A 20,397-nucleotide genomic window follows, 5' to 3' on the forward strand; every position below is an offset into this window, starting at 1 on the left:
GGGAGGGCAGCACGATTGGAAGTCCGGAGAATACTGCACCTTAGTGTTCCGAAGGTCCAAGCCAGAGAAGCATCACCTGGATATAAAAACGTGGGGCCTGCAGGAGTGGAGCCCCGCGGGGAGAATTACAGCGCCTTCACTGCCATGGGAGGGCTGCTGAAGAAGCAGGTGTAGGCTGAACCAAAAGCTAGTTTTAAACCTTTAAATTTGCAAGGTCTCAAAGTAAAGACTTCGAAAAGTCTTCAGTTCAGTTCAGTCGCTCAGCCGCGTCCGACTCTTTGCGACCCCATGGACTGTAGCACGCCAGGCCTCCCTGTCCATCACCAACTCCTGGAGTTTACTCAGACTCACGTCCATTGACTCGGTAATGCCATCCAACCATCTCATCCTCTGTCATCCCCTTCTTCTCCTGCCCTCAGTCTTTCCCAGCATCAGGATCTTTTCCAGTGAGTCAGTTCTTTCCATCAGGTGGCCAAAGTACTGGAGTTTCAGCTTCAGCATCAGTCCTTCCAATGAACACCCAGGACTGATCTCCTTTAGGATGGACTGGTTGGATCCCCTTGCAGTCCAAGGGACTCTCAAGAGTCTACTTCAACACCACAGTTCAAAAGCATCAGTCCTTCGGCGCTCAGCTTTCTTTACAGTCCAACTCTCACATCCATACATGACCACTGGAAAAACCATAGGAAAAGTCCTCAACTATGCACAGAACTCCTCCCGCCCAGGCTTTGCCGGTGTGCTGGGACAGCGGCTTCCCAGAAGCCCGGTCAGCCCTCCAGGGCACCGAGAGCGCCGGCTAGAGCGGTGGCGACCCCGCCCCCGTCGCAGCGACGTCTGATGACGCAGCGGAACCAACGAGGCGCTTGCGCAGGGGCGCTTGGCGGCGCCCTCGGCTTTTACGTCATCGCGGGCGCGACGCCCTGAGGGACAGAGTGGGGCCCGGTTCTGCTGAGGAGGCGCGGCGGCGGGACCGGCCGGGAAAATGCCAGTGGCGGTGATGGCGGAAAGTTCCTTTAGTTTCAAAAAGTTGCTGGATCAGTGCGAGAACCAGGAGCTCGAGGTAGCGGTCCACCTGGCGGGGTCGCGAGGCCTCTGGCGGCCTCGGTCTCCAGGGTAACGGGGCCTGGGGCCTGCGGGGCTCGGGGCCGGCGCCGAGAGGGCGCGGGAGCTGACGTGGGAATCCCGGGGGTCTGGGGTGAGCCTCCGGGCTTGGTCTCCCCAGACTCGCCAGGAACTTTTCGCTGTGTGTGTTCAGCTAGTGAGCCCGGAACCACTGTGCGTCTTTGCGCCTCACACCCTGCATACGCTTCTGTGCTGTACTAAACGCCCTTCCTCTGCGCTGTGGGGAGAGTTGCAGAAATGTGGGTTTATTAAGACAGTAGTGCAGGCACAGGCACAGATAGAGGTGTGACCGCTGTAACCTTTGCTTGATTCAGAAAGCCCTTCTTAGTTTCACGTTAGCACGGAAGCTTGCGTTTGTCGTGTGTGTGTGTGTGTATTTGTGTCGCTCAGTCGTGTGTGTGTGTGTAGCACGGAAGCTTGCTGTTTGTCGTGTGTGTGTGTGTGTGTGTCGCTCAGTCGTGTCCGACTCTCTTGCGACCCCAGGAGTCCACAGGCTCCTCTGTCCATGGAATTCTCTGGGGAAGAATACTGGAGTGGGTTGCCATGCCCTCCTCCAGGGGATCTTCCCCACCCCGGGATCCATCCTGGCTGGTTCTCCGGCATTGCAGGTAGATTCTCTTCTAGTCTCAGCCACCAGGGAAGCCCCTTGTCTTCCGAAGTACAGGTGAACCTTGTATCATGCAACTACTAAAGTAATTAAGTTTTTTTCCTAGAAAGGCACTTAACGGTATTTATAACCTTGATATAAAAAGTTAAGTAACCAACGGAGACAGCAGCCAGAAGCAGCAGCTCTCCAATAGACACTTTATAGATGTCATCTGAATGAACTGAAATTGAGTGAGGAGGAGAATGTTTTTGTAACCCAGCTGTTTTGTAGCTCAGCTGATGTTCTTCTCTTTATTGTGTTTACTTAGATATTCAATGTATTTGAGGAAGAATTAATCATATTGCTTTAGAAATCTGTTGAAGACACTTCTTATAATAGTACAACTAAGTAAGAATTTGAGAATTGGGAAAGGGATCACATTTAAATATTTTCGTGCGTATGAATACATAGAGTCCCAGACAGAGAAATCACAGCTGATGACAGACCTAAATTTAATCCTCTGGGTTTTAGTGTATGATTCTTCTCTAAGCTGTTTCTCCATCTGTAATAACAACTACTATAAAATATGCTTCAGTTCAGTCACTCAGTCGTGTCCATCTCTTTGCGACCTCATGAACCACAGCACACCAGGCCTCCCTGTCCATCACCAACTCCCAGAGCCTACCCAAACTTATGTCCATTGAGTCGGTGATGCCATCCAACCATCTCATCCTCTGTTGTCCCCTTCTCCTCCTGCCTTCAATCTTTCCCAGCATCAAGGTCTTTTCCAGTGAGTCACCTCTTCACATCAGGTGGCCAAAGTATTGGAGTTTCAGCTTCAACATCAGTCCTTCCAATGAACACCCAGGACTGATCTCCTTCACCATAGTTCAAAAGCATCAATTCTTCGGTGCTCAGCTTTCTTTATAGTCCAGCTCTCACATCCATACATGATCACTGGGAAAACCATAGCCTTGACTAGACGGACCTTTGTTGGCAAAGTAATGTCTCTGCTTTTTAATGTGCTGTCTAGGTTGGTCATAACTTTTCTTCCAACGAGTAAGCGTCTTTTAATTTCATGGCTGCAGTCACCATCTGCAGTGATTTTGGAGCCCCCCAAAATAAAGTCAGCCACTGTTGCCACTGTTTCCCCATCTATTTGCCATGAAGTGATGGGACCAGATGCCATGATCTTAGTTTTCTGAATGTTGAGCTTTAAGCCAACTTTTTCACTCTCCCCTTTCACTTTCATCAACAGGCTCTTTAGTTCTTCACTTTCTGCTATAAGGGTGGTGTCATCTGCATATCTGAGGTTGTTGATATTTCTCCCGGCAATCTTGATTTCAGCATGTGCTTCCTCCAGCCCAGCGTTTCTCATGGTGTACTCTGCATATAAGTTAAATAAACGTAAAATATGTTTACTCTTTAGATGAGTTAAGAAAATTCTTTTTAAAATACAAAAGAATAAATGAGGTTTATTTCTCTTTGATTTTTTTGACCTTTTAGGCTCCAGGAGGAATTGCTACACCCCCAGTGTATGGTCAGCTTCTAGCTTTGTATCTACTCCATAATGACATGTAAGTACCTTCTACCTAAAGCTAAGAGAAGCATCTTCCTCAGGAAATTATTCTTACATTTAAGTAGTATCACTGAAACATAGATACAAGGAGCTATGCCGCTTATTTCATGTATTGAATCATGACTTAAGAAATTATGATTCGGCTGAGTTGTTTTAAAATACACTTGTTTTATATATGCCTTCTAAGAGGCATTCTAATTTGTTATGAGAAACTGCAGTGTCAGTAAATTCCTTTTAAATCTATTGATCTTTTTTTTCTATGGTTATAAAACCTATATCTTTTATGATCTCTGTTTACTTAACTTCACATGTAATCAGTAGACTAAGAGAAACTAAAAGGGAAAGTTGAGAAAGCCAAAAGGAATTTGTTATCAACATAAAACATTTCTTGAAAGGTTTTGTTTTTTAATTATTCCTAATTCATGTTCGTTGAAGAAAAGTCAGAAGCAAGAAGAGCCCCTTGTAGTGCTGCATCCCACCGATGGTTACTGTTAATTTGCTTTATATTCCTCTAGACCTTTTCATTTTGTACCCTTTAAACTAAACTGAGGTTTTCGTTACTCGTGTAGCATACAAATTATGTTTACTGTTTTATAATGCTGTCGTCATATGCTTGTTGTCATGCAAGCTTCCAAGCTCTTTAAAAAAAGAAAAAACTGCCTTGAAGTTTTGATGCCTCTATGCTCACTAGTAGGAGGAGGGGTCATGATAAACATGATAAACATTGTGTACTATGCGTATTGTCAGGAATGCTAGGACTTGGAAAGTGTAGGAATTTGTTTATTTTATATATGAATGAATTGTTGCCTCAGTTTAAGATCTGAATTATTTGTTTATTTTATATATGAATGAATTGTTGCCTCAATTTAAGATCTGAATTATTAAAAAGTTTACTAAAAATGGCAGAATGTTAGTTTGATAAAAATATTTCATATCTTATCTGGAAAACCACACTTACTTCCCCTGGACAAATTCATGTAAAACTAAATTTCATTTTGTATTATATAGAGAATTTTAAAGTATACTTCTTTGTGTTTGCAATAGGATCTAAAAGTTTAAATATTTACTGAGGTGATTTTTTTAAATTGCTTGTTTTTTCTTGGGGGGATGTAAATTAGGAACAATGCAAGATATCTTTGGAAAAGAATACCACCTGCTATAAAATCTGTAAGTATGCTTCTGTATATCTTACTACTTTAGTAACGCCATTCATTTAAAAAGCAAAGTTTCTGTTTTCTTTTTCATGTGATTCACAAAACAGTTATTAAACTGCCTTTAAATTTTAAGAATAGATCTATAGATTCCTCTAATCTTAATTTCCCTTGGATGGAGTAAAAATCTATGCTCAACTGCTTCCGATCAGGTTTCTTAACATACTTTATAAGTGCCATTTTACCTAACAAACAACCAAGTTAGTTTAGATAGAAGTTTGGGTTTTGTTTTATTATTTTCTTTTTAATTGATTTGTGCAGTTTTCTAAATGTGATTTATTTTGCAACTAATATTATTTACAAGAACACTCTTAACAATAATAATTATTCAGAGCATTAAGATTTTTTTTGGTAACTAGGATTTTAGATTTCTTGTTTTTCATGAGAGGGTAGATGAACTCACTTAATAGTTTCTTCCAAGATGGAAAGAAGTAAATTTTTGATTTCTGATGATCCACTGTGTCTCACATAAATGTGAAGTGAGTTTCTTGTACGTTCACAAAACATTAACAAGAATTTACCTAAATCCCTTTCATTCATTATTGATATTCAGCAACAGATCAGGTTAGTATTTATACTCTTTTTCCTCCACATTCTATTAAGTAAGTTTGGAATGTTCCTCCAGTGTCATTGGCTTAAAAAAAGATACTAATTATATGCATAGTTTCAGTGTTACTAGTGGAAATGCTATCCTTCTGTTACATTTTATGACATCTTAGATTGAAAGTCTTTATTATTAGCCATTTTGCTATTATTTTTGCCCTTAGAATAGATTTATGTATTTTATGTACATGTATATATAGATGTTAGGTGTTCTATATATTATATATATGAAATTAAATAAAACATCTGTTAAAAAAGAGTGTTTCATATAACTCATTCCTAAATTATATGAAATATTTTTGGACTATTTTCTTGTGCCTTAATTTTTTAATAAAAATCCATATAAAACATGCTAATAAATTCTATAGCACTAATCACCATGTTTAAAAACCTTTTTGGAAGTGATTGGGCTGAAACAGTGGTTACAGCTCTTAAACCCTGCATTATGTTTTAAACTTCAGTTGTTGGTATATGTGCAGAGTGAGTGTCCTCAAAGGCAGTAATCTTTCTTGCAGGCAAACTCTGAACTTGCGGCGATCTGGTCAGTTGGCCAGCGGATCTGGCAGAGGGACTTCCCCGGGATCTACAGCACCATCAACGCTCATCAGTGGTCTGAGGCCGTCCAGCCAATCATGGAAGCTCTCAGAGGTAGTGTTCCTCTGTGAATAAGAAACTAGACTAGACCTTAAGTGTTGGAGTAATTACAGTATGTTTGAAAAATAGATATTCTCTGCCCGATGAATTGGGGAAGTTTTCAGAATTCTTTTTTAAATTTGCTAAAAATTGTGCTTTGATTTCATGTCACTTGAGTTTGTATCAGCAGTTAAGGGCCTCATTGCCTCTTAATTCAACTCTAGATTGAAGTTGCTTATCAGTAAGAGATGATTTTTGCTACTGAATTGAAATTTTGTAATATTCCAGTAAGTTCAAGGGAATAAGATTTAAACCCCACATATTTGAAAGTAGAGACTGCTATGGACTCTGTGAACCTCAGCCCTTCATGGGCTTTCTTCAGCTTCTGGATTTATGACTAATCAGTTTAGTACATAGATACTCAAACTTTTTTTTAACCCTTTTTTTTTTTTTTTTTTTAATTACAAGTCTAATGCCGTATAGCACAACAGAACTTGCCCCTGCCTCTCTCTCTCTCTCCATTCTCCCACCCCCAGTGTTTGCTTCCACTCTGCTTGGTTCACTCTTTCATATGTTGTTAAACCATTACTTCGTATTGTTACCTTGTTTCTGTGGTTAATTCCTGCCTTCATTATCCACTTTCTGCTCTGGAGGGTCATTGAGCAAGAATTCTTGAATACTACTCATCACTCTGGCAAGGGATGTCAACTTTTTAGGGGAGCAGAAGGCAAAGATTGCCTCTGAAGTGTACCTCATTCTTGGTGTGGTAAAGCAGAACAGTGTGCATGACAAAACAGGAGAATAGGCTGCCCTGGTACAGTAGGGGTGACTTTGGATATTCGCACAGGAAATAAGCTTGGTGTCATTGCGTACGCCTTGAGAAACTCAGATCCAGAGCAAGACGGAGGGGGCTGAGGAAGTACATTCTCTGCCCTACGGACCCAGGTTCACCCAGTACGCGAGCCCTGGGTGGCCAGCCTCTCTGGGGTTTAAGGGCAGAGGTGGGTTGCAAAGGACAGCTGGCTCATCTTCCCCTCTGCCTCTAGTACCGGCATTGGCAGTTCCTGATAGATCATAGGCACGTTGAAGTATTTGTTGAGCAACAGAATAAGCAATCTCTCAGGGTCTCCCCAAGACTTTGTCCCGTGAAGAACTGCCAGCAATATTAGGTGCCAGCTCAACGTGGTCCACCTTCCTGCTTGTCATTCTGATGCATGCCCTCCTGAGGCTGCACATCTCATCGCTGGGGTCACCAGGGCCTGGTCTGGATGCAGATGTCAGGTTCGTTTGTGCTGAGGGGTTAAAAGCAGCCTGAGGGTCTCGGCCTCTGACGGATGCTGTGGCTTTCATGGCCTTTGTGTCTGCTGCCTTGTCCTTCCGGTCTGCCTTCCCCTGGATGTTTCTCTTCTCTCCACTCTGTTTTTTTTCTTTCAGTCATGTTGTATTCTTACTCTGTTCCTTTTTCAACTCTGAGAAATCTGACCAGAGTACTTGAACTTGAAAGTAAAAGTTTCTAAAATATGGAAGGCTTACCAAATGAATGTAGCTTTTGGTGTACACTTGTATTTTCCTCTTTCGTTGTTGCTCTGGGTTCTTTTCCACTGAATGTCTGTAGCTTTCAATAGAAAAATCTCCTTTATCTCTCAGCTGTGTTAGAAGTCTACTTTAAGGTCATTTGCTGAAAGTTGGTAGCAAGGAAGGAGGGAATTGGAAGAGAAGCAAATAACGGCTCAGTGAAAGCTGGGGAGGCAGTCAGGCTCAGGGAGAAAGGAAGCAACAGGATTGACTCTCAGCCACGTCTAAGGAAGAGGAGAGTCCAAAGACTGCGGTCGGGCCCACTTGGGTCGCAGTGAGACCTTTCACAAGCCTATGCTCGGCACACCCTTCCTTAGAGGTGCCCTCGGGGGATGATAAGACATGAAAGCCCTCCTGTAGATGAGTCCAGTCCGGGGTGACGGGGTGGGGAGGGGTGCAGTGCACACGGTGGAAAGGTGGTAGAAGATTGCCTGTTAAGTAAGGGATGCTGTGAGATCAGAGAAGGGCGGAGATGGCAATGAGCTCCAGTGCGGGCGGGGCTGGGGGAGGGGGAGGTGTGGTTATAAATAGACCCAGGGAGAGAAGAGAGGAGGATGGTTCAGACCACGCAGTGACCTGAGCACCAGGGTGAGAAGGTGCAGGCAGAAGCAGCAGGCTGCTTTGAAGCAGAGGGTATCTTCGGGGGCTGGTGTGGCTGTTACCTGTCCCAGGAGTAGGGGGCGGGTTTTCTTATGTTCAGGGCTATCTTGTATGTATACGCTTGCCTATTAAATGTGGAAAGTAAACTCCAGAATTCCTAAGCATGTTGAAGCCACTTGGAGGAGCTTTTGTATTACTGAAGGATGGGCTGAAGACAGGCTAGCTGGGCTCTACTTTCTACCATTCCTTTATCATCTCTGCTTCATTCCTGAATTACTTAATGTGGAAATTTAAGCCTGGGGGAGCCTGTGTGTGGTCTCTAGGGAGGAGGTTTTGTTGGAGTTGTTTGCAGCCCCTTCCTGTGGGGCTCAGGGCTTCACCTTGGGATTTGCACTTGAATGATGTCAAGTCAAGAGTTCAGAGCAGTTAGGAAGGAAGCAGTTAGAAGTTGAAAGTTAGGAAGGGCGCTCTGGTTATCTATCAGGTTTGTTCAGCAGCTCCCAGGTGTGGTCCTGTGTCAGAAACCCTGCTGAGAAAGGACCACTGATCATGGGAGAAGGTGATTTCCTCTCCATTCAGTCCAGTGTTTGTAAATGAGATAAAGAGAAATTTGAAAAATATATCCCAAATACAAATGAAATTTTCTTAGAGTTGGAGTCCTATCTATATTAACTTTTTTCCATCTTTGTCATTTTTATTGTCACCTGAGATTTTATTTTTAACCTGAGGTCTTTTTTCATTCAGAGGAAGTATAAGAAATGCATGTTCCTAGTAGTTCAGCTTCCCTTATGGCTCAACTGGTAAAGAATCCGCCTGCAATGAGGGAGACCTCTGTTCGATCTCTGGGTTGGGAAGACCCCCTGGAGAAGGGAAAGGCCACCCACTCCAGTATTCTGCCCTGGAGAATTCCATGGACTGTGTAGTCCATGGGGTCGCAAAGAGTCAGACACCACTGAGCGACTTTCACTTTCACTTTCTTTGGTGGTTCAGTGGTGAAGAACCCACCTGCCAGTGCAGGAGCTGAGGGGACACAGCTTCCACCCGCGGGTCGGGAAGACCCCCTGGAGGAGGGCACAGCAACCCACTCCAGTGTTCTTGCCTGGAGAACCCCATGGACAGAGGAGCCTGGCTGCAGTCTGTGGGGTTGAACCGAGTTGGACAGGACTGAATGATTTAATGTGTACGCATGTGTTGATTCAGCAATATTTGAGCCCTTCTTACATGTTAGGTGCCTATAACTGTGGCTGTAAACGCAGAAGTCTTTAGGTTGATCTAGTTTCTCTTAACAAATTTGGAGAAGGGCTGTCATGTAATTTAATTGTGTGTTTCAAAACTGGCAGCTCTTTTGGTTCACTGTCTGCCTATCCTTTACTCCCACGACAGATGCAACCCGGAGACGAGCCTTCGCCCTGGTCTCCCAAGCCTACACCTCCATCATCGCCGACGATTTTGCAGCCTTTGTGGGACTTCCTGTGGAGGAGGCTGTGAAAGGTATTTGGGGCCTACTTTCTGCTGTCAAGGAAAATGGAATGTAAATCATAGGTCCGCAAGCCCTCATCTGAAGCCCTTGGGACAGGACACGTTTTGGAATTCAGGTTGTGTGTTCTTTAGAAAGGTGATAGGAGACATACACTGCACAGCCCCCAGGCAGCCAGCACCTGGTGACCAAGCCCACTCATAGTCCCCGCAGAGCACACGTGTCCCCACAGTTGGCGTGAGGGGGACTGTACATAGATTTTCGGGCCTGCATCAAGTTTTGCCACCACATGAGTTAAAGAAAATTTTTTGATTCATAGAATTTTTTGGACTTCTGAGTGTGAATAAGAAATATTGGGTTTGTGTTTACCTGTAAAGTGCTTTTTACCAAAGATAGTCACCAATTAAAGATGTCTTAAAACAGGAGCTTTGTGAAGGAATGCGTTGCTATTTCAGTGAGGTTAAAAGTTGACTGTATCTTTTAGATGAACCCTTGTTGCGTGTCTTCACTCTGTTAATAACTCTTTCCTGCCTGAATCTCCTCACTGTGTGTGCAGTTACTTCTTATGGCATCCGTGGTCTGGCCCCTGAATATTTTCTGCTTTTGTCTCTAATACCTTTGGTCAACTTCTGCTCTCTGCTGAGCAGTGCTGAGCCCACCAAGTTGATGTCCAGGAAGGAAAAATTAGACCTGCTGTTGACTCATAGAGGGAGGGAGAAGGAAGGTGGTGAGAACAGCAGGTAATTGGAGGAAAGAGGCAGCGGATGAAGGTGCAGACTCAAGTGTTTGATGACATTCCCCCCTCTGAGCCCCCGATTGATTACATCATAGCTTTGACAGGTGGTGGGAAATGTGTGTGACACGGAGGAAAACTGAGGGTGTGCACATCATATGCTCTTAGATATGCTGGGTGGGTAACATTATAGTCATAATTTTAAGCTTAAATTTCATTACCGTCTTTATATATTTTCCTTTGAAAATCAACATGGAGGTAGGGTTTTTTTTTTTAAGAAAGTAAGTTTTAATGGATTTGGACATGCAGAAGCCCCTGTTTTACTTTAATGAAGGCAGTCTCCTCCTCATATGCCTTTTCAGCCCAGTTTTTCTTCACCATTTCTTACCAGTAACCTAGGTGTCTGCACCTCACTCTCACCCACTGGTTTCCATTTGTGCTTCTGCACTTTCATTTCTCAGGCCCTGACAAGTCTACCCTTGCCTGGCCAGGTTGCTGTAGAATATTAATACTGCAGGTATCTTGTGGCAGTGATTTATGGTGTTGGACATTTTGGATTCTCCAGTCAAAATGTGGTCTCCATTAAGCACCACATATCATAAATTTCCAAGGCCTACCACAGTTATAGATGCACAAGTGCAGGTTAATGAATGTCCTTGGAGTAAATCATACTGTTACTTATGCATACAGACATGTGTTTTAACTCTTCTTTTGAAATTAATCCATGATTTATTAATTATGGATTAAATATATTAAAATTCATCCATAATAAATAATATATCCAAAAGTCCATATCTACCCAAAAAATATATCCAAAGTCCATACTCTTAATGACTGTCTGCCTGTGATCCTGGTTCACTTCTCCATGCCAGCTGTGCAACTAAGACAAGTTACTGGGATTCTCTGCACGTCATGTTCCACATCTGTGCAGTCACGATGAGCTGTACAGGGCTGTCGGTGGTTGCATAACGTGATCCCTGCAGGAGCGCCCAGCACAGTACCTGCGGGCCCGCCTCTGTGGCGTCTGTGTGCTGTTTAATCCTCACCGCCATCTTTGTCACTCCTGATGTCAGGATTAGAGAGAGTACTCTAGACGTCTTCCTTACATCTCTTTTTAATCGTTTGATCTGGTTAATAGCGTAATACATACATTATAGAAAACTGATAATTTTTTAGTGATTATGTCAGCCTGATAGAATAAATTGAGGCTTTCATGGGTGTTTCAGAAAGGTATTTCCCAAATAAGTTCCCAGGAGAATGCTGTCTCTAGGATACCTCTCTAGTGAAAATACACGTTACAGGTTCATCTACACTTGTTGGACCTCCCATACAGGTAGCATCATTGATATATTGTGGATCTTTTTAGTAGTGTTCCTGTTTTTAAAATACATTTCTGTGTTAAATACACAATTTAGGTATCCTCGAACAAGGCTGGCAAGCCGACTCCACCACAAGGATGGTCATGCCCAAGAAGCCAGGTAGGTGGAGCTGCTCGTCCACCATGCAGCCCTGAACTCTGAGACCACTGCAGCTTTTCAGGCGCTGCCTGTGAATACTTTGATACAAAATTCTGCCATGCCAACAACATGAAAGTAACTCATGTTAAATACAGATATAGGGGTATGGACACTTAGGGTAGAAAGGATCTTAAAGATCATCTGGTTTTACTTTAATTTTTTAGAATATATTTTGTGCATTAGAATCTTGTATGTATGTGTTTCCATAATCCTTATTACAGCTTAATTTTTAATAAGTATTAATCTCTCATCCTTTTATTTATGGAGCCATTTCTCACTGCTTATTTTAAATACTAAACTGCTGCCTTTTAAAATGATACTTAAAATATTCAGAAATTCCCCTTTTCTCCTCATGCTGTAAACATGTAGACTCTTCTCCTAAACAAGACTTTGAGTGGCTTTAACTTTCACAAAATTAACTTATCTGGTCTGTTCAGGCCTTAAAAATTTGGCCTGTCCTCGTCGTCTCCATCTGAATTCCTGGTCCCTGAGCCTTCCTGTCTGAAATGAGCCACTTTCCCTGCTGCTTACCAGGAATGTCCTTTTCTGCCATGGCTTTAGACCTGGGATCCATGCCTATCTGCATAAATGCTCAGATCGGCTCCATCTCAGAGTTCCACCTGCTCTGAATTCCTATTGTTCAGATGTTGTTGACCCCACGGTAAGGAAGTACACAAACCGCCTTGTGCTCAGCCCTTTGAGGGTGCAGAAAAGGGGTCAGACAAGGGCCCAGCCAATCTAGGTGGTGAGAGAATGCTGCTATAGTAAAATGATCAGTGTGTTCAGGTGGAGCGTGATTGCTGTTTTCTCTCTGAGAAGTGAACGACTGGGATGCCAGTGCGTTAGAAATGCCCTGTTCCGTGTGAAGGCTTTGGATAAGGCTTCTGTAACCAGGCTGTGCGTTTTGTTCAGTTGCAGGGGCCCTGGATGTTTCCTTTAACAGGTTTATTCCCGTATCAGGTATGTATGTTCATATGTTCATTTAAAAAGCATTTCGTTACTTTTGTCTCTTGTTTTTGTAGTATTTCTTTTTGTCAGCTCTCATCTTGTAGACACAGAGGTTAAATCCTAACATGGTATTTATAGTACCCCATTAGTCACAAGGATGCACAGTGGGGTCCCCTCTCGCTTCCCTCGAGGCAGTGGCCCCTTCTGGTGTCACTTTGGGCAGGCCTGATGGAGCCCCTCGCCAGCCCTGACTCGGACTTGGCCCCAGGCCGACATGTGAGAGCTAAGCTTTTTGAAAAAGGGATCCTCTGTGGGTTTTCTGTTCACTGACAATTTAATATTTTGTGTGGTAAACACTGGGTGATTATTAAATTAATGTCATATGGGGAGGGGTCTTTCCAAGAAGGGCTGTGTTCTCTTGGGAGAGGTGTTGCCTATTAAAAGTGTTTCTAACCTTCACATGGAAACTTCAGTAACAACAGAACCAAATATGCCTTTATTCCCAGTTTGGGAAAACTCCTCATAGAAGTTGAGGCTCCTTGGCTTGTTTTTTTTTTTTAAATGTCCAAGATGAAGGCAAATCTAAGAAAGTTTCCTTTTTGGTAAATAACAGGCATTGGAGGGGGTCAGTGCAGGGCCACGGCTTTGTGACCCTGGTGATTGACTGTGTTTCTCTCTAACATGCAGAGCCCGCCCCTGTCCCACCCATCCCCAACGAGCAGCAGTTAGCCAGACTCACCGATTACGTGGCTTTCCTCGAAAACTGACTGTTCCAAGTTCAAGATCCACCTTCAGAAGCCTGAATACTGACAAGTAGAGAAATGTAAAATTTTTATTTTCAATTTTATTGGATGGATGAAGCACCTCAGCATACTTTACTGAGTATGTGATAAAATACATATATAATATCAAGTATATTATATATATTTTGTCCTTAAAACAAGCTGAATGGTTGTTGGAACAGTTCTCATTTTGCAACGTTTGACAGTTTGGATGGAGTTCGTCAGTATTATGCGGTCAGCTTGTATCTCCCAGTGACTTGTGAAAGGCAGCCCTCCCGCTCCCGTAGAACAGTGGTTGTCAAGCGCTCTTTCTGCCCCGCGCACAGTGCGTCCCCTCCCATCTGCACCGTAGGTTGACAGTTGCCGTGGTGCATTGGGGTGTGAGGGGGACACCCCAGAGGCCGCGTCTGCATTGCTGGGGTTGGTAATTCACACCCTCTTTGGAGAACATGCTCTTTTCCTCCGCCCACCTGAGGCTCACAAATGCAGAAAGCTGAGCCCGAGCTGAGGAACAAGACCATTTCCCTGGTAGACCAGTTTGCTTTAGATTTTTTTCTGAGAGCGTGAGTATATCCATTGCTGGCGGTGGAGGGCTTGCCTTGAATATGCGACTTATTTAACACATCCGTGGGAAGTATGAAGTTGTAATATTTCCTTTCAGAAGAAGGGAGACGTCAGTGTGGAGTGCATTGTTGGGGGAAGAAGCTATTACGTGATACACTTTGTACCACTAGTCTGCAGCCTATCGGCTGCTTGTGTTTATCCCTTGGGTCAAGTTCTGCCCATGGGAGGAATATTGAACAAGTCTTTCATTTTTTTGTGTGTGACAGCCCTCTGAATATTTGAAGTTGCGTATTTTATCTTCAGGTTAAATCCACCCCCTAGTTCATTTATTCTGCATTTGTTCAATAAATATTTAATTGAATTCTTCAGCTGTTTTACTGAAGGTCGTTTCTAGAGGTTTCACGATCCTGTCTTCCTGTGGGTGCGCTCTAGTTTGTCATTGTCTCTACTAAAGTACAAATTTCCTAATTAAATAGAAATGACCTATGTAGTGGTAGTGACATGACTCATGTTTTCTTCATTTAAGGTGTACGTTACTGGCTATTTCAGCTGCTGTTGGCATTTAAATGTTAATGTTAAAATTAAATGTTAGTGGTTACTTTAAACACCTTTTAAATTAAGGTTTTGCTGTGCTGGGCTGCGGTGATCATGAAAGACTAGGCGTAGCGAGGTGCCTCTAAGTATGAGCTGGAGCAGGCCCTTAGTGACACTGCAGCTGGGGGCGAGAGAAGCTGCTGAGACCGGAGCACCTAGAGAAGAGGCAGCCTGCCGGGAGGAGCGTGCGTTCCATGGCTGCAGAGCCAGAGAGACCGGCAGTGACCAGAGCCCGAGGAGGAGAGGGGATGAGGAAGGGAGGTAGTACCTGAAGCGCTGGCCGTAAGTTTTCCAAGACTGATGAAAGAAATCAAGCCTCAGGTTCAGAAAGCTCAGAAAACCCCACACAGGATAAATACAGAAAATCATACCGAGAGGCATCATAGTAAAAGTACTGAAAACCGAAAAGAAAATATTAAAAGCACGAGGGTAGGGGGAGGGAGGACTTTTTTTTCAAAGAAGCAGCAGTAAAGCTTAAGTGTCAAAGAAATCATAACTGCTATTACAAGAGATACTTTTAAAACTTTCACTCTTCTGTGTTGTTAATTTTAAAACTGGGGATAGATACACTGATGAAATACTAAAAGAAACCTGGTGTGGCTTCAGCAGTATTGGAAAAAGGAGACTTGAAGCCAAGAAGCTTTGTTACAGATAGAGGTGGATTTTTTTGTGGAAACGGTTGCATCAGTTTTCTATTGCTGTGGTAGCAAATTGCCATACACTTGATGGCTTAAAACCACAGGATTTACCCTCTTATAGCTTCACAGCTCGGAAACCGGAACTGGCCTCCTGGGCTACCGCCAGCTGTCAGCAGGGCCGTGTTCCTCGGAGGCCATCACGGACACTTTGTTGGCCCGTGGCAGCTCCCAGAATCCGCCTGCTTCCCCCAGCTCAAGGCCCTCTTCCTGCGTCTTCATGGCCAGCAGTGTCGGGCTGAGTCCTTCACACTGCCCCTCAGGTCCTCTTTCCTGCCACCTCTTCCACTTTGAAGGATCCCCGTGGTTACATTGGTCCCACCTGGAAATCCAGGATAATCTGGTTTTAAATGGGTTGATTCAGTTCAGTTCAGTTGCTTAGTCTTGTCCGACTCTTTGTGACCCCATGGACTACAGCGTGCCAGGCCTCCCTGTCTATCACCAACTCCCAGAGCTTGTTCAAACTCATGTCACCTTCATTTTATCTGCTGCCTTAATTTCTCTTTCCCACGGTCCCAGGAGTTAGGGTATGGACATCTTTAGGAAACCATTTTCCTGCTACAGCTGTTAAGTCCAATAGGCAATGGGAATATGTAATTCTAAATGTATAACTCCAATCAAGCAAAATGGACAGTTGAGATTCCTCTGCAGTCACAGGTGTGGGGAGCACTATGCTATCAGATATTTAAACAGTGCAAGCCTCTCCTATTAACACAGCAATGCACTGCAGCATGGGTAGCAGACAGCCCAGTGGGACCCAACAGAGAGATGAGAAATAGACCCAAACAAATACCAGATAAAGGTGGCATCTCAGGTCATTGGGGTAAAAGTAGGCTTTGTACTAAATGGTTCTGGGAAGATTGGTTAGCCACTGGAAAAGTCAAAAGTCCATTAGAATGAAGTTCGAATAGATTAGGGATCTTGATGTCAAAAAATGAAAGCACACCAGTCCTAGAAGAAAAAGTGGATGAATTCCTCTTTCACCTGGGCAAAGGACAGGCTCCTGTAGCTCAAAATTCTGATTAAAGAAAAGAATAATCAGTTTGACTGAAAATAAAACATTTGTATGGCCAACAATAAACTCAATGTCTGACAACTGAGAGAAAATATTTACCACATAAAGAACTAATAGCATTCATAATATAAAAATTGAGGGAATTTAAAGGAAAAAAATGACAAAAGATATGAACACACAACTCAAAAAATTATAAAAATGGCTCTTAAACATGGGTAGATGTTCAACTTTATAATAAGAGAGATGCATTTAACCCATCCATTTGGCAAAAACTTTGAGTACAGCATTGCATTCTGGTGCAAAACTGGGAAAATTGGTTCTCATGCTTTGCTGGTGGGAATTCATGTTGGAAGTTTTTACAGAGGGGGATTTGGCAATAGCTAAGGATTGGAAAAGACCCTGATGCTGGGAGGGATTGGGGGCAGGAGGAGAAGGGGACGACAGAGGATGAGATGGCTGGGTGGCATCACCGACTCGATGGACATGAGTTTGAGTAAACTCCAGGAGTTTGTGATGGACTGGGAGGCCTGTCGTGCTGCGATTCATGGGGTCGCAAAGAGCTGGACATGACTGAGCGACTGCTGAAGGACTGCATATGCATTTATGTGCTTTTTGATCCCGCAACTAATTTTTAGGAATTCACCCTGAGGATTCAACTCCCACAATATAAATACACACACTCACACACTGAGTTATTTATTGCAACACTGTCTCTGATTGTGAAGTGTTTGGAAACACATGCATAGTTGATGGCATATCCCTTTGAGGGAGTACTACCTATCTGTTATAAAGTATAATCAAAGTCACTGAGGTGGAGTGATTTTTAGGATCTGTCATTAAGAAAGAAGCAAAGTTCATAAAAATGTCTAGAGTCTGCAGTTTTTTGTGTAAGAGATGAGTAAATAAAATATACATATATTTGTTCATCAGTGGGAAATACACAGAAAGGAAACAAGGAAAATAATGGAATTGTTTGCTTTCAGCGTATGGGAAAGACTGAGGGGGAGAGGACTGAAAAAAATCGGGAAATGAGGGTCAGTTCTCTATTATACGGTTCTGACTTCTGGAATTATTTTAACACTTCACATGTTCAGAGAAGAAATAAATGATGATGGGGGGGGTGGCATGTAGAGAAGGAGTGACCCACTCTTGTATTTCAAATAAATAACTTCCCTGAAGGTAAGAGATGTAACTCAAGTACACTTTGAGCATACTATTTAGATGATATGTCCAGAGGTTAAAGACAGAAAGAACTTCAGACATGCACTGAACTCCAGTCAGCAGTTTCCTTTTTTGCAAAAGTAAAGTCTAAGAGTTCTAAAACTACTTTCTGTGTATTCTAGGACTGAACAAAGAAATGTAGATAATGGGACCCAGGTTTTTCACTGTCAGAGGAGTTACAGTTCTAGAAAAGAGGAAGCATTAGACTGAATCTTGAGGTGCCAGACTGAACTCAAGATACTGCATAATAAGCTCCTGGCTTTTAAGATGGTTGGGTGGGTAGATGGGTGAATGGATGAGTAGATGGTTGGATGGATGAGTGCATGGTTGATGATGGGTGGATGCGTGCATAGACAGGGACATAAGTATATCTCCCAGTTCCATCCACTGAGAGACACTCAGCTCTGTCCACAGCAGAGCAGTGACACCCATCCTCAGGTCATTGCCTCCTGAAGCACCTCCACTAAAAGGAACTGGGGGCTCCCAGTTTCATGTGTCTTTCTGATACAAGACAACATTTGAAAAACTGAAAGAAACTGAAGGGGCACAACAACTAAATGCAGCACTGTAATAAATAAAAGTATATCACAAAACACATTACTGGAAAGTTGGTGAAATCTGAATAGACTACAGATTACATCAGGAGTTGGCAAACTACAGCCTGCAGCCAAGACCGGCCACTGACGGTGTTGTAAATAAAGCTTTACGGGCACACAGACACGCCCATTCATGTGTGTACTGCCTGTGGCTGCTTTCACACAACGGCAAAATGAGTCGTTGGGACAGACTTGCTTCCTGGGAAGCCTAAAATATTTATTGGCTGGCCCTTTATATTAAAGTCCCAAATCTCAGATAATTTTGTTTCAACATTAATTTCCCTGGTTTTGTTGGTCCTATTGTAGTTGCAGAAGAGAACATCCTTGTTTTCAAAAAACAAACTAACTTAGAAAATGAAATAATTATAAACATGGCGTATATATACACATACATATACATGTACGTGGTGGATGGTGACTGCAGCCTTGACATTAAGATGATTGCTCCTTGGACGAAAGCTATGACAAGCCTAGAGAGCGTATTAAAAAGCAGAGACCACTTTACCAACTAAGGTCCGTGTAGTCAAAACTGTGGGTTTTCCAGTAGTCATGTACGGATGTGAAAGTTGGACCACAGAGAAGGCTGAGCTTCAAAGAATTGATGCTTTTGAATAATGGTGCTAGAGAAGACTCTTAAGAGTCCCTTGGACTGCAAGGAGATCAATCCAGTCAATCTTAAAATCAACCCTGAATATTCATTGGAAGGACTGATGATGAAGCTGAAACTCCAATACTTTGGCCACCTGAGACAAAGAGCCAGCTCACCTGAAAAGACCCTGATTCTGAGAAAGATTGAGAGCAGGAGGAGAAGGAGGCCACAGAGGAAGAGATGACTAGATAGCATCACCGAATCAGTGGACAGACATTTGAGCAAAATCTGGGAGATAGTGGGAGACAGAGGACCCTGGCGTGCTGCAGTCCACGGGATCATAAAGAGTCAGACACAACTTAGCAACTGAATAACATCAAAACATAGTTTACATATATATGTACTTGTCAGTAATAAATATTAGAGCTACGTTTGTAGTGAACGTTGAATTCTCAGAAGTTCTCTATCACCAAGGCTGAAAGTAGAAAGTGCTGTTGAGCCCTCCACAGAGCACCATTCCTGAGAGAAAGCAAATAACCCATTGGTGGCAAGTTGATTATCTTGGCCCCTTCCACCCTGTGTCATCCTTATTGAAAATGGCATCTAAGTCCAGCTGTGGTTTGCCTTCCACACTGACGGCATCATCTTCTTCATCACCTCCCAAGAACATCTAAACATCATCCCACATGATCCATTGATTTTAAGCTGTTCCATTGATCCTAAATCCTTACCTAAAAGCACCCAGCCTAACAGAATGGTTCAGCAGATCCCAGCTTCAGGACAGCTTCTCTCCAAAATGTGAAGCCTTTGCTGAACCAAACCATAGCCATCAGGAAACTGTGTCATCAATGGCAAGAAGACAGGGGCGTGAGAACAGAGCATCACTGGATCATTGGATACCCTCCCCATAACGCCAAGAGATGTGTTTACAGAGTTTATGCTTTTCACCTAAGTTTGTAAGAACATCATTCTCTGGTTTCTACAGATTAAAGTCTGAATAACGAGCCACTAACAAACCCTTCTTGGCTTTTTGCCTAAGATCAAGTGTAGTATTGGGGCTTCCCAGATGACACAGTGGTAAAGAATCTGCCTGCCAATGCAGGAGATAGTAGAGAAGCAGGTTCTAATCCCTGGGTCAGAAATATCCCCTGGAGTACGAAATGGCAACCCACTTTAGTATTGATACTTTTGAACTGTGGTGTTGGAGAAGACTCTTGAGAGTCCTTTGGACTGCAAGGAGATCCAACCAGTCAATCCTAAAGGAAATTAGTCCTGAATATTCGTTGAACGGACTGATGCTGAAGCTGAAACTGAAGCTCCAATACTTTGGCCACCTGATGGGAAGAACTAACTCCTTAGAAAAGACCCTGATGCTGGGAAAGATTGAAGGCAGGAGGAGAAGGGGACGACAGAGAATGAGATGGTTGGATGGCATCACTGACTCAGTGGACTTGAGTTTGAACAAGCTCTGGGAGTTGGTGATGGACAGGGAAGCGTGGCCTGCTGCAGTCTGTGGGGTCGCAGAGTCAGACACGACTGACTGAACAGAACTGAACTAGTATTCTTGCTTGGGAAATCTCACAGACAGGATCCTGGTGGCACCAGTCCACAGGGTCGCAAAGCATCAGACACGATTGAGCGACTGAGTCCCACGATCCACAACTGCTAAGGAGCCGGGTGCTTCACAGCGCTGTGAAGTCAGATACATTCCCTGGGAGAGCCCAGTGAGAGCTGCCTCAGCGTAGTAAAGAAACTTC

The 20,397-nt window shown here is 43.4% G+C and overlaps 1 protein-coding gene across 1 annotated transcript; it reads left to right on the forward strand.

The window, feature by feature from the left end:
- The first annotated feature begins 898 nt into the window (after positions 1-898).
- COPS8 (COP9 signalosome subunit 8) lies at positions 899-14,291 on the forward strand. The gene is made up of 8 exons (XM_065917026.1): positions 899-1,060; positions 3,215-3,285; positions 4,406-4,454; positions 5,617-5,749; positions 9,293-9,400; positions 11,535-11,597; positions 12,549-12,596; positions 13,272-14,291. The coding sequence occupies exons 1-8, from the start codon at positions 983-985 to the stop codon at positions 13,349-13,351; spliced, it is 630 nt and encodes a 209-aa protein (XP_065773098.1). The 5' UTR covers positions 899-982; the 3' UTR covers positions 13,352-14,291.
- Positions 14,292-20,397: the final 6,106 nt, after the last annotated feature.

This window comes from Muntiacus reevesi, chromosome 1, assembly GCF_963930625.1.
Source record: "Muntiacus reevesi chromosome 1, mMunRee1.1, whole genome shotgun sequence".
NCBI classification, from domain to species: Eukaryota; Metazoa; Chordata; class Mammalia; order Artiodactyla; family Cervidae; genus Muntiacus; species Muntiacus reevesi.

Bases quoted from the DNA above. Each gene is read 5' to 3' on its own strand.
- COPS8 (XM_065917026.1), top strand. From the start codon at position 983: ATGCCAGTGGCGGTGATGGCGGAAAGTTCCTTTAGTTTCAAAAAGTTG. The intron at 5,750-9,292 runs GTAGTGTTCCTC...CTCCCACGACAG, and splicing joins AATCATGGAAGCTCTCAGAG to ATGCAACCCGGAGACGAGCC. The intron at 11,598-12,548 runs GTAGGTGGAGCT...CGTTTTGTTCAG, and splicing joins GGTCATGCCCAAGAAGCCAG to TTGCAGGGGCCCTGGATGTT.